We start from the raw sequence: 15,424 nt of genomic DNA on the forward strand, positions 1-15,424 counted from the left end.
GAAAACCGTTATATCAAAAATTAGCGTTTTCTCATGAGACCGCAGTACATGCCTGGATGGGTGAGTGAGTGACGTTCAGTCGGGGGAGGGGAAAAGAATAAAAGCGGTAACTGACACAGGCTGCTCCACACATCTCCATTCTCTACACAGCAACAGAGAGCGCTCGGTATTTTATTAGTTGTTGGTTAACCATGGATGAGTTGGCTGTTATGTTATTTTCTTTTCAATGACGTTCCTTGTTACATGTTCATTCTGTCGGTTCAGCGTCCTCCAACAAGGACGGGTGGTGGTGGGGTTCATAATGTTCACAAATGGTATTTATTAGTTGTTGATTTAACCATGGATGAGGTAATGGCAGTTATGTTATTTTCTTTTCAATGACGTTCCTTGTTACATGTTCATTGCTGGATTTATGGAAAAATATCAACCAATATTTCCATATCCATAATTATTATAATAGATTTAATAAAAAAATACTTACACTATAAAGTAAATTAGAAGTGTAACGCAAAATAAAAAATGTAACAAATACAAATACAGATACAAATACTGGCTGCTTTGCACACCCCTACTACATTGTAGCTCAGGATTAAAACATTTAGTTAGGGAAAAATAAATTGATTTAAAATTTCATGGCATCAACACATCTCAAAAAAGTTGGGACAGGGCCATGTTTACCACTGTGTGGTATCCCCTCATCTTTATATAACAGACTGCAAACGTCTGGGGACTGAGGAGACAAGTTGCTCAAGTTTATGTATAGGAATGTTGTCCCATTCTTGTCAAATACCGGCTTCTAGTTGCTCAACTGTCTTAGGTCTTCTTTGTCGCACCTTCCTCTTTATGATGCGCCAAATGTTTTCTATGGGTGACAAATCTGGACTGCAGGCTGGCCATTTCAGTACCCGGATCCTTCTTCTATGCAGCCATGACATTGTAATTGATGCATTATGTGGTCTGGCATTGTCATGTTGGAAAATGCAAGGTCTTCCCTGAAAGAGACGACGTCTGGATGGGAGCACATGTTGTTCTAGAACGTGGATATAACTGTCAGCATTGATGGTGCCTTTCCAGATGTGCAGGCTGCCCATGCCACACGCACTCATGCAACCCCATACCATCAGAGATGAAGGCTTCTGAACTGAGCGCTGATAACAACTTGGGTTGTCCTTGTCCTCTTTAGTCCGGATGACATGGCGTCCCAGTTTTCCAAAATGAACTTCAAATTTTGATTCTTCTGACCACAGAACACTTTTCCACTTTGCCACAGTCCATTTTAAATTATCCTTGGCCCAGAGAAAACGCCTGCGCTTCTGGATCCTGTTTAGATACGGCTTCATTTTTGACCTATAGAGTTTTAGCCAGGAACGGCGAATGGCACGGTGGATTGTGTTCACCGACAATGTTTTCTGGAAGTATTCCTGAGCCCATGTTGTGATTTCCATTTCAGTATCATTCCTGTATGTGATGCATTGACGTCTGAGGGCCCGAAGATCACGGGCATCCAGTATGGTTTTCCGGCTTTGACCCTTACGCACAGAGATTGTTCCAGATTCTCTGAATCTTTGGATGCACTGTAGATGATGATAACTTCAAACTCTTTGCAAATTTTTTCTGAGAAACTCCTTTCTGATATTGCTCCACTATTTTTCGCTGCGGCATTGGGGGAATTGGTGATCCTCTGCCCATCTTGACTTCTGAGAGACACTGCCACTCTGAGAGGCTCTTTTTATACCCAATCATGTTGCCAATTGACATAATAAGTTGCAAATTGGTCCTCCAGCTGTTCCTTATCTGTACATTTAACTTTTTCGGCCTCTTATTGCTACCTGTCCCAACTTTTTTGGAATGTGTAGCTTTAATGAAATCTAAAATGAGCCAATATTTGGCATGACATTACAAAATGTCTCACTTTCAACATTCGATATGTTATCTATATTCTATTGTGAATTAAATAAAAGTTTATGAGATTTGTAAATTATTCCATTCCTTTTTTACTCACAATTTGTACAGTGTCCCAACTTTTTTGGAATGGGGTTTGTATATATATTATATATTTAATGTAATATAATCTTATTTAATATACATATAATAAATGTGCTAATAGTTGTATTATTTGTTAATTAGCTATAATATTATTGAAAAACTACACTATAAGAGAATGTTTCCACTCGTTACACGCAATACTTTTAAGATGGGCATCTTGTCCCAGCTGCTGTCCTGGATCATAGATTTAAAACTGAGTGGGTGATAAGGGATGATCAGCTGCGTAACCAGTTTAGATACAAACGCGACGGCTCGTACTTTAAACAGCTGCAATGGTCCTCGCTGGACACAGAAGGAGCAGTGGTTGCAGCGGTAGTGAAGTGCAGAAATTATAGGAAATGCATCATGCACCATTACATTATCCTGAAGCCACAGACTCTGGCCAAACCCATCTTTCTAAAAGTGTTTTCCAAGTTACTATAGACAGACATTAAGCAATATGTTTTTATTTAATTTTAAGTCAGTTTTAGATTTAGGTTTTTACAGCTAATATACCCAATGTATATGCTAGTTAAATGCTAAGTGCTTAATATTTGAAAGCATGCAATATGCAATTTTCTTACATTAGCCCATTGATAAAAAATATATTTTGTTCCTTGTTGGCTGTGTGCTGATATGTCTCTTTCGTTTCAATTTAGTTTAATTCAAAGCAAGTAAATGTACTATTTTATTTTATACATTCTATAGGCAAAATGTGGCTTAAAAATGCTAAGCATCTGATTTTTTTGCCAGTCGATAGTGTATTAGAAATGCTTTACTATTTTGTTGTCATACAAAATGTATAATGAATTAATAATATAATGGTACTTGTTTGAGTGTATACATTTTGGCTAAAAGACTGATTGGCAGATCTGTAGACTATTTGAAATAACGATTACTTTGTATCCTTATCCTTTCATGCTGTTAAAAAACAGGATAAACTTCATAAAAATACTGTATGGTAATATAAAAACAAATACTCAACATTCATAATCACAAAATTAACAGATTTTGTTTGAATTATGACTAAACAAAAAATGAATGTAGCGAATTAGAAGCAATTATTTTTCCTGTAAGCAAATAGTGGTTTTGGGCCGAGTGATGGGAAAGACGTGGAGTGGGGGAACAGAGCGTAAGGTTATACTCTAGCCAGTCTCACTTAATGTAATATATCTTACAATCTTCAAAAATGATCTACGTTTTTATTCAAGATGAACAAACTGCGTGACTGTCAAACCTCAGATTGACAAAAAAACGATGGGCGAGGTCAAATATGGGCGGAGTCAAACGTTTGACTCCGCCCATATTGATCCTCGCCCCGAACTACACACTGCAGTCAGGGGTACTTGGAGAGAACTGGCATTTTCAAGGTATGTCTTTTTTCCCCCATGACAAACAAACAATACTTAATCCCAAATGCGACCGTACATTGTGTGTGCGTCACACACATTTGAAGATGCAAGTAGACACTGCTATAGGCTACCAGAAAATATATATTAATCATGTTAAACTATCATTATCCAGCCTACCTTATTAATAATGGTTACCCCACTCTAATCGTATTAACAAATGTGATTATTTTATCAATAATTTGTTAATTATAATTTGTATAATTACTGCACTCGTTTATGGTAGTTCATGTACCCTTATCGGAAAGTTTTACTGCCAATATCAAACTATACTTCATTCATAATTTAAAGGCAAATTTTAAAATGAGTGTGTGAATGAAATGGACTTAAATGATGAGTCTGCTTAAGGTATGAATGGGAAATGAATATAAAGAAAGAAAACAACAATCATTGAATGGCCCTGCGTCATCGCTCACCGTTTCTAGTCAAGCACGCCTCCTATGTCAGATACAAAAGAATCTTAATTTTCGTCTTTGACTCTAATCCGTGCTCCCCTTACCGTTTTTACGCGCAAACTCGATTTCCTCGCGAACACCACACGTGTGTTCTCTAGATCTAAAGATTTTCTGCCGTCATACACAAGTGATTCTAGGATCAAATTATTTACCTTACACGACAATATGGATTTCAATTTTACCCTGATCGGGCGCGACTTTCTAGACTTATGCGCGCTGGCTCAGACACTTCTAACTTCGGGGACCAACTACTCTTTGCGTCTGGGTAACTACTCTCTGTTTGACAACGGATCGGAGTTCTACGAGGAGAACTCCTTGGATGTAAACACTAACATGTACTCGAAGGTCCTGGTCACTGTGATATATATCGCGCTCTTTGCGGTAGGTTGCTTAGGAAACTCCGTTACGCTTTACACTCTGCTTGCCAAGAAGTCCCTACAAAATCTCCAAAGCACGGTCCACTACCACCTGGTTAGTCTCGCAGTCTCGGACTTGCTTATCCTTGTCCTCAGCATGCCTGTAGAGCTTTACAACTTCATCTGGGTCCATCACCCTTGGGCGTTTGGAGGAGTCGTTTGTAAAGGTTACTATTTCATTCGGGATGCCTGCTCATATGCGACGGCATTTAACATCGCTAGCCTCAGCGTGGAGCGTTATATGGCGATTTGCCACCCTTTCAAGGCAAAGAGCATCATGTCCCGCAGCCGCACCAAGAAACTGATTAGCGGGATGTGGGTCGCTTCGTTCCTCCTAGCCTCTCCGATGCTCTTCGCCATGGGGCAGAAGTCCCATCAAGGGGAGAAGATTTGCACCACCATCGTGTCTCCCTTCTTATTGAAGATGGTGATACAGGTGGGTTTGAATCTCGTAGTAAAACATCCCTATTTTACACTCCATTTACAAAGCGAGTCCTGTGCATGGATACTGTCTCCTTCATATGTTATGCTCTGATTCTCTGTTTCCTGAATAATTTACGTTTTAACGCAAATCGATATGAAATTCTGAACACATTTCCTCTGAAGAAAAAAAAATCTAAACAAAACAATTATTCATTTATAATATAACATTTAATTTTGTGAAGTTAGACACCACTTATGCAAACATGCAAACACGCAAGCGCACACGCACACACACACACACACACACAAAGATAAGATGAGTGTGAGTGGAATGAAAGGGTGGGATGAGAAACAGACAGACATAGACCGAGAGATTCATGTACTTACAACATGTAATAACTTACAACATATTGGTGAATTTCCCTATAAACAGTTTCTCAATACCCAATACTGTTAAGGGGGTGGAAGTGGGTGGCTGTTATAATTGACTGTTGCAGCTGTATGTAGATGTGTGATACTGGTGATATTGTGGCAGCAGGTGTAAGAGAATTTAACAAAGCAACTGGAGGGTTGCCGGTTAGATTCCCAGTTCAGAATCTAAATATCTGGTGCAGAGATTCTTGCATTATCCTAAATACCACTGCATGCTGTTTTGCATTCTACAGGGGTGCCACACTGTGACTGACCTATTCATCTTCCAGACTATTGACATGTGTGTGTCTGAAGGGGTTGGTTTGTGCATAATGACACATTTACTTTCTCGTTGGCTAATGGACTATGAAACACATATTATGTTGTCCCTGCTTGCAATGTCCCAGTGCACAAAAACCTGCAAACACAAAAGGAAATCATGTCTGCTATGGGGGCTGATGTGTGACTTGTCACATACGCAATGACTCGAGAATACATGTTGAAGGATGGCACCATGAATTGAAAATTAAAATCATTTCAAATTTGCATTGGCAGGGCTGTTGGTTATTTCTTTCCCCTTTGTCTTTTTCTTACAACATGACTATCTCTTCATCGTTCAATTTCATGGCTGAAGACTTTTCTTCTCCTCCTACGCATAAGGATGTCATTACACACTGCAGAAAAACTGTCTCCTCCGCAATAACAACATATGTACCCTTCTATAATTGAAGGGTTGCCATGTCTTTGCTCATTTTCCTTTGTTGGATGTAAATACTGACATTGTCAAGTTCTCTATCAGTGGAAAGGAGGCAATTTATCACCCGGAGAAGTGGTTTTCAGAGGAGGGGTCACCACAAGTAAACTTGTTTGGTGATTCTGTGTTAGTGCTTGTTGTTGTGTGTTACTATGTGTTAGAGTGTATTGGATGACTCAAATTTCAGAAGCAGCTGGACTGATAAGCCTGTTTACCTTTCAGTTTGGCTTCCTGCTGTTTTGTAGAGCAGAGCCCTACAACGCTTCAACCCACCAGTTTGATTGGTTGTCACGTCTAATCACTTAACCAATAAATATAAACTGAAATATAGCAACTGTTAGTCATTTGCATGCTAAATAGTTACCCTGCTTTTATTATGGATTATGTAATCATAATTGCTATGTACTCTGTTTCTGTGTGTGTGTGTGAATGTGAGAGAAAAATTGAAACTACCTCTCTTGGAGTTCACAGATGTTTTTGGGTGTAGGGGTAACGTGTAGCCCTCTAAAAGAGATGCTGTTCCCTGTTGATAAGTGTGGAGTGTGTATGTCAGGCTACGTGTTAGCGCCATATCAAGTTTAGGCATAAAGGTTAGGTTTAGGGGCTAGTTAAGATTTCTGGGTTTCAGGTCCCCACAAGAATACAAAAGAAATCATGTGTGCATAAGTGCGTGTGCATGCTTTTCCAAGAATGCGGACATGTGCATTATTACATAGTTTTTGGCGTGGAACACAACTAAATAATAGGGGAAGTCTGGGATTAGGCTGAGTGGTGTCCTGTAGTGCAGGGAACTCTGTAGTGGTATTTTTGGAGAGTCCATGCTGTGTAAAATAGCTGGGATTGGAGTCTTTCTCATTCCTACCACCTCAGTCTCCTGTGAAGACAATGTCATCAGTCATGAGTGTTAGTGTGGTTTGTTTCAACAAAACTAAGACTTATGACTGATGACAGGATCGTGGCACAGCACACTATACCAATTACAGCTTACACAGTCAACCTAGGCTTGACTTAACTCCAAAGCCTTTAATAGGTTTGTGGAGTTAATACGCTGTGGTCCACTCTGAGTTCAATTGAGGATAACTGGTACCATGATTGTCAGTCGTCTTTTTGACAAATACACTTCTATAGCAATGTATCCTCCAAACCTAACCTTGGTAAGTTAAGTTACGACTGTGACTTAACTTATGAAACCCTAGATGTAATAACTAAAGTGTGAGTTGAGGACAAATTAAATTATATTCTCTGCTTCTCACAAAGATTGTGTTGTCATCATCTCCTTCGTTTTTTGGACGACGACTACATAAATATCTTAAGATGATTTTCCAGTTGTAATTGAAAATGGGCTAGGGACAAGATCAGAGAATTTGCCCTCTGAAACACTTCAGCCCAGCAATTGTTTTTATTTTCATGTTGCTCACTCAACTAGGAAGTCAGCTAAAACCAACATTTGTGGGAATGCACTCTAATGGCCACAAACAGCTTTCAGGCACCTAACCAGCCTGAGCACTATTTGTCAAGCATGTCTTTACCGACAATGTTTCAGCTAAGCCAATGTATGCCGCCCTCCTTGAACACCCATACACATCCAAGAAGGCACCCACAGTTACAAGTCTTCTAGAGTTAATGGCAGGTGTACAAGCAAGTGGATGAGGAACAGTCACATTATACAGTGGATATAAAAGTCTACACACCAAGTTATTAAGTTTTTTATTTTTCCACCTCAAAGATTTCAGTTTGTTTTTCAATTGAACTGTTCACGTTATAGGTCACATTAAAGTTGGAAAAAGTTCAGACATGATTTATCTTTGTCTCATTCTTTTACATCACAAGAACCTGGCATTTTAACAGGGGTGTGTAGACTTTTTATATCCACTGTATATTGTTATACAACCATTTCTGTGTTTTAGCGATTGTGAAAAAAAAATCGCGACCTACCTTATTAGCCTGGCCTTTGATTGGTGATTACAATACACATAATCTGTCCTGTTATGTTCTTTTTGTGTTTACAGGACCCATTTGAAGTTTAAAGACTTGTTTCTCTAAAACTCTTTACTCCAAACCAGAGTGAAAAAATCCTTCTGGATTTCAAAACGCAATGGCTACCCCTGTTACCTCAGAGGGCAAGCTGTTTCTCAACTGAGAGGCTTTATTTGAGAATGCTCCGTCCCCCGCTTGGTTCTGCATCTAAGTACAGTAAATAAACAGTCTCCCTAGGAGCAGAGTGCCCTCCCTGGATTGTACAGAACAATCATGAGTGTCAGGTAAGAGGGGCTAAGCCATGTAGTGCCTTAAAGGTTAAGTGAATAATTAAAAACAGAGCGATATTTAACAGGCAGCCAGTGTAGTGCAGATGAAACAGGAGTGATGTGTTCTTCCTTTTGGTGTTTAAAGCATTTCATTGTAAGTATACTTATTTTGTTCCACTTAAATTAGTTCTGGATTTGCCTCTACTGTTTCATAAAAGGGCAATACAAAGTTGTCATTATAATTCCCACAGACTTTTGAAGTGCTCTAAAAGACAGCAGAGATGGAGAGTCGAGGAAAAAGAGACCAGCATCATGTTACCATGGAGATCGCTTGCATCATTTTTCATACAGCATAGTGTGCACAACAAAAATACCTTCATTTCTACTTCACTGTTAAACAGCGTTTTGGCATTCCTTTTCGAATTTTCTAATCTACTGTAATCTCTTATGGAAATACACATATTCTTTCTTGGATTTTTTTTTAACTAGCCTGATGTGCAGTGTAACAAATTAAGAGGTATGGCTTGCCAACTAAATTGTCCTGTAATATGATTTTGAAATGATCTAGAAAGAAATTAGAACAATAATCACAAACCTGCAGTATAAACTGTAGTCTCATGTGGTATGGTATGTACCCATCTATAGCCTGTTGGAACCGTGTGGCCAACCTGGTCTAATTGGAATACGTAAATTATTATATGAAAATCTCTGACAGCTGAATTCGTAAGATGTACGTTATGTCAAGTAACGTTAGAGTAATAAACCAGAAAGAAATGGGCATACATTGCTTTAAAGCTGCGTCCTTCAGGTTTGCAGACGGGCACTCTACCCACTGCTCCAAATAGTGACATCCCATTAGAGGAGGTGAGTAGTATCCTTAGCAAGGTCATTACAATATGTTACAAGGGATTCGTTTTTCTAATCATAACCCATACCTTAATCCTTACCTTAACCCCAGTGCTGTGATACCAAACCTTAACCAAACCATAACATATCATACGTTTTCATAGCGAGCGAAAGATATGATACATTTGTCGAGCATTCATAAGATATGATACGTTTTACTAGCATTCGTAACATGTTACGTTTTAGCCCATTCGTAAAATATTATATGTTTTGGTACCACTTTGTAATTTAACCTAAGGTAATGTAACATACCGTACGAAAAACTATGGGGTGCCATTAATTTACATATAATAGTTTACTTATTCCAATGAGACCAGGATGGTGTGGCTGTTCTTCAAATGAAAGTACAAAAACAGAGCGCTGTTATTCCAAGTCTGGTTTCGGTCCATAATCCAATTCAGAGATATTTTGCAAACATCACTTGACATCAGTGAATGAATCTCAGAAATATAAATGATTTCTGTGATAACCTCAAAAAGAGACTTACTATTCCTAATGCTAACCTAGGAGTTATTTTCCACTCTGCTAAAGATGGATGAATCACATCTGTCACATTTTCTTCACAGGTCACATCAACTTGTGGTTACAAGGCCTTGTCTGACGTCGGTTGTCCTTTATCCGATCTTTGCAAAAAGAATTCCTCATTGAATTTAATGAAAAAGCCCATGTCACATTAAGACAAAGCAGAACAAGTAATACAAAACCAATATCCTCTCCCCATCTGTACCTGGGTGAAGTGATACATGCCTGTTTGTGGCTATTAATGCCTTAGAGGTGCAGTACACATCCTTGACAACAGGCACTCAAAATGAAGTCTAGCCCAACACACACCCATCCTCATGAATAACGTTTGCCGTGTGTGGAGGAGAGGGAACTAGGAAGGAAAACAGAAAGATAGAGGGATGAATAGTATACTGAAAGAGGGACTGAATACAGTTCCTCATCTTGTAAACATAAGGGAAAAAGCTGACACTGAAGTTAAATGTCTCTAGAAGGAGACAGGGATATCCTGGTGATGAGGTTTCTGGGCACTCGGCAGGTAGCGTTTATTTTGTGTGTGAGACTGGCATTTAACCCAGAGCAGACAGCTCTCCACAGGACCCAGTCAGCGACAGGACCAGGGTTAGACCCAGGGGCAACCCTAACTAGAGTCAGCCTGCCAGATGCTCAATAGACGTTCACATTCCACAGACTGCTATACAAACTAAAAGTGTGTGGTTTTGTGTGTGTGTGCATGTGTGTGTGTGTGCACTCGTGTGTGTTTGTGTTGTCCGCTGGTGAATGCATGTGAAAATCTACCAGCATCATCTGACATTTACAATCTCAATCAATTGTATACCCAGACAACTAGAAATGGCAGAGCTTGTCTGTCTACTTGAAGGTAGACAGAGCATTCAAGTCAACATAACGCCAAAGTAGTGCTTTATTGATTATGCAAACAGAGACACTGTATGATTTACTAGTGTCATATGCTAAACGTCCAGACGGTTAGCTCAGATCCTTCCCTTTATAATTTTAGTTATAGAGGTATGAATTGATAATGCTTAACAAGTGATATTTAACTTAACGCTGTGAAAATTAAAGACCAGTTCTAAAGCTATAGTCTACAAGGTACCACTAACAACTAACAAGGCTTTCTTGAAGCATGCAACAGACCGTGCAAACAAAATGTTGTGTTGTACAACCCTTTACTCCAAAACATATCGTTAGAAAGTTTTAATCAAGGAAAGCTGTCGTTAAAAGCACCTATGACTGACTAAAGCTTGTTAGAGGCTTGTCTCCTCTAATTGCCTTTTCCAGCTTAGCCTCGTTAGGGCTATGCAATCAGACAGGTCGTGTTTTCCCAACACATGTTCTGGTCTGCCGTTTCTGACCCTGTTCATTACGCACACTAAGTTCTGTCCTGTTGGGTTTTCAGAAGAGTGAGCTTTTACACCGATTTTCCTGGCAGACAGACAAACCACCTCATTTCCAGTCATCTGTCCAAAATCAGGAGGGCAGAACAGGGCGAAGGGATACCCTAAGCTCCTTGGGACCAGTGCCAATGGAGTTTTTTCTACCCCTGCACTCCAATCTACTTGTTCCTAGTTCCACTCTTGTTAAATATATATACTGTAAGTCATAGCCTCTGATTAAAAATGTCAGAATTGTTTTAACGTTCGATACCATATAGCCTTCTGTATTTTCTGGTAAACATCACTTATGTTCTAATCAATCTAAACTGCTTCCACGGAATTACAGAAATCAATTCCAAAGTGCTATGTTATCTACGATTTAATCAAGTGAATGAGTATAATGTAGCATCTTAAGAATACAGAATGTGGACCCAGAAAATATATATGGTTTGGGTGGCTGAAAAACTGTAACCTTTTTTACAATTATTGCATGTACATTTCATTGAGACAAAAACACATTTTATAGTCCTGGCCTGGCCAAAATAGCTGCACATTGTTTCAAGACACTTTCAAACATGAGACACAATTAGAATACATTAAAACATCTGGTTACATTGAGAAAGGCAAGAGATTAACGGTAAGGTTTGTTGCTGTTTGTTCCAAATGAAAGGGCCAGAGATTTGGAACCATTTTTACTCAACTCTGTATGGGCCTTTGGCACAATAAACAACATACTGATTATAGATGATAGTTGCCATTTACAGTCCCATCTTTTGGCAAGTCAGACCATGCCTCAAATCTGCTCATCCTTACCTACAGACAAAAAGTGAAGCAGGAAGCATTAGTGGACTAAGCAATCAAAACATGTTTATGTTTTGACCATGCATACTAGGAAATGTTCAGGGAGACCTCTGGGAAGAACAGCGACATCATGGAACAGGGTCACAGGATTTATCAAGGAATGTGTTTAGTCCCTACAGTGAGTATACATTTCAAAGAGACATGACAGAACTTTGTAAACATTTCTAAGAGGCAGAAAGTCAGTGCACGAACCAATTTGAGTCACATCTCAATGGGTCAGACATGCAAGAATGTGGCAGGGGCTTCAGACAATAACGGATTACCAGGGAAACCCAGCTGCGTCACGGACACAGGCGCCTCGATCACAGACAAGCTAAACCCCTTTTTCACAAAGCTTGAAAAGTAACACTCAGCCCCTGGCACGAGCCCCCACTGCAAACGTGAACATCGGGCTCACATGGTCAGCGTGAACAGGCCTTTCATGGATGTTAACCCTGGCTAGGCTGAAGGTCCGGAAGAAATTTCTTGTTGTCTGGTCAGAGAATTACATATTCAACTTCTCCCATTTCTAGTTGGTTGTCCCGAACTGCTTCACAGTTTTCATAATTGTTCCACAACTACTGAATACAGTGCCTTCGGGAAGCATTCAGAGCCCTTCTCTTTGTTGACATTTTGTTTTGTTGGATGAGAAGCGTTGTTGAACTTCGGTCTTGAGGTTTCCTTACAGATGTTCAGTCAGGTTCAAGTCCAGGCTGTGGCTGAGTCACTCGTCATTGTCCGTGAAAAATAGAAATAGGTTGGAGGGAATTGTTAGATTGTGCAGTAAAATTGCAGGCATAAATCTAAATGTCTTCTCCCAACAGTATAAAGTCAGGGTTACAAAGAAGGGCCAGTAAATATTAATAACACAATTTAGTGTAAAGAAAGTTTGCATACTTGCACTGTAAATGATTACTGCCTCTTAGCCCTCATTTCATGCCTTATGAGAGACTGCTCAAGGACCACATCACCTCCATTTTACCTGCCACCCTGCGCCCAATGCATTTTGAATACTGCCCAAACAGAGCCACTGTTGATGCCATCACCACTACTGCACACTGCCCTAACCTGCTGGAACACCTATGTGAAAAGACCTTTGTGATTACCCTGTTTATAAAGTGAAGTGCAGCTTATAACATTAGTGTCCCCTCAAACCCTGTCAGAAAGCTGGAAGACCTGAGGCTGGATCAGCCCTGCGAAACTGAATACAGGTGGTAAAGGTGAACAACATCACCTCCTCAGCACACAGGTGCCCTGAGGTAATTGATATCTTGGGAGATTATTCCCAAATCCTCAAGGTACCCTAGCCATTCCATGTACAGTGGGGAGAACAAGTCTTTGATACACTGCCAATTTTGCAGGTTTTCTCACTTACAAAGCATGTAGAAGTCTGTAATTTTTATCATAGGTACTCTTCAACTGTGAGTGAGTGAATCTAAAACAAAAATCCAGAAAATCACATTGGATGATTTGTAAGTAATTCATTTTCATTTTATTGCATGACATAAGTATTTGATTTTAATCCATGACAGCGTAGTGTGTTATTTATGGTTTTCTTTGAGACGGTGGTCCCAGCTCTCTTCAGGTCATTGACCAGGTCCTGCTGTGTAGTTCTGGGCTGATCCCTCACCTTCCTCATGATCATTGATGCCCCACGAGGTGAGATCTTGCATGGAGCCCCAGACCGAGGGAGATTGACCATCATCTTGAACTGTGTGGACAGGTTTCTATTATACAGGTAACAAGATCAAACAGGTGCAGTTAATACAGGTAATGAGCGGCTCTCACAGGTCTGTGAGAGCCGGAATTCTTACAGGTTGGTAGGTGATCAAATACTTATGTCATGCAATAAAATGCAAATTAATTATTTAAAAATCATACAATGTGATTTTCTGGATTTTTGTTTTAGATTCCATCTCTCACAGTTGAAGTGTACCGATGATAAAAATGACAGACCTCTACATGCTTTGTAAGTAGGAAAACCTGCAAAATCAGCAGTGTATCAAATACTTGTTCTCCCCACTGTATTTGATAAATTCCACCACCTGCCCACATGATTCAACTTAAAATGAAGAAATCATTAGATTTAGGTTTGCAAATGGTGGAATCCTAACCCGATTTTCAAGATGTGATATTCAAAACATTTTAAGAAACTGTATACGTTGAAACTATTCTGTATAAGAACACAGAATACACATCTGAAGACCCAAAAAGCTGTCTGCATATGATGAACAGAACAGGATCAGAAGGAAATCCAGAAAAGTTCTGGATGCCTAAAAACTCCCTATTAAAAACTCCTCAGTTGCTATGGCAGTGAGTTTGGCGTCATTGTCCTGTTGCGTGATGAAGCACCATCCAATAGGGCAACTGGTTTGAGACAAGATGTTTCTGTAAACCTTAGGATTCATCGTTACGGTGCCGTCAACAGTCACATCATCAATGAAGACAAGTAAGCCAGTTCCAATTACAGCCATTCATGCTTAAACACTACCTCCACCATGTTTCACAAATGATGGTCTACTTTGGATCATGGGCAGTTCAGTGTTTTTCCACCATATAGGTTAATCTTCATCTTATCTGTTTATAATACATTATTCCAGAACTATTCCAGAACTATTTATGGGTACTTTTTTGGCACTTGTATGCTCGTGGTTTTCTAGTGATCTTATGGTGCCTCTGCAGTACTGCTGGTGTACTCTTCTGCAGATGGACTTTGACACATCTACATTTCAAATCTAAACATTTGGTATATATTAGACTAAATAAAATACTTCACTATCAAAACAATTGTTTAGGCAGCTGCACAAGAACAAGCAATACCAGCACTATAGGAAATGATCATAGGGGATAGAAGTCAGATCAAATTACCACTAAATCTGATGTTCAGGGTCATAGAGCTGTAAGTGGACATGGTTGCCTGGGAAAATTGTGGTGAGAATCAAAACTCTTGAACATATAATAGGCCACATAACCCTGCAATTCTCAAACCTCAATTCACACGGGGATTCTTACCGGTCCATGGCATATCCGTAATGAAAAAGTCCCATTGACCCTTCCTTCACAGAATCTGAGTTATATGCCTATCCCCATGATGTCCACTATTTAGTGTTGTCACATTTAAAGTGCTTTCCATTTCAGTCCTACAAATCTGATTTTAGCTTTTAATGGTTGAGCTATCATGACCCCTTAAATTAAAGGTAGAGCTCCTGGGAATAACGTACAGATGTGATCTAACGTATTATTTAAATACTTAATAATAACAAGAAATATTGCTCTCCAGTAATGAAATGGGGCTACCCATAAGTCCCATGGCTATTTGAATAATTATTAAGAATTAGCCTGTAATGCAAACAGAAGACTTGATTAAAATAATTATTCATTATATTATCAAGTTTTTGTTTGTTGCTTTACTTGTCTTTTTATTTATTTATTTACATCCTTTACATCGTGTTTACTGGATTTAGTATTTTGACACAACAAAAGGCTTATAATGACTCCAGTGATTGTCTTGGCTGCTGCATGTAGCTTCATTCACCTCAGTCAATAGGATAGACCTGCAGTAACACACCACATACCTGTTGCATCCGTATGGTCCTAAAGCCTTTCCATTTCATTGTTGAACTGCATATGTGGTTTTATGAATT

The 15,424-nt window shown here is 39.3% G+C and overlaps 1 protein-coding gene across 1 annotated transcript in view; it reads left to right on the forward strand.

Moving 5' to 3' along the window:
• The first annotated feature begins 3,933 nt into the window (after nt 1–3,933).
• The window catches only part of ntsr1 (neurotensin receptor 1 (high affinity)), a 40,602-nt gene continuing 29,111 nt past the window's right edge, over nt 3,934–15,424 (forward strand). Inside the window, exon 1 of the mRNA XM_020051597.2 lies at nt 3,934–4,741. Within this exon, the coding sequence (XP_019907156.1) occupies nt 4,055–4,741 (687 nt within the window). The 5' untranslated portion in view covers nt 3,934–4,054. The remainder of the gene's footprint in view (nt 4,742–15,424) is intronic.

Source organism: Esox lucius, chromosome 12, assembly GCF_011004845.1.
Source record: "Esox lucius isolate fEsoLuc1 chromosome 12, fEsoLuc1.pri, whole genome shotgun sequence".
NCBI classification, from domain to species: Eukaryota; Metazoa; Chordata; class Actinopteri; order Esociformes; family Esocidae; genus Esox; species Esox lucius.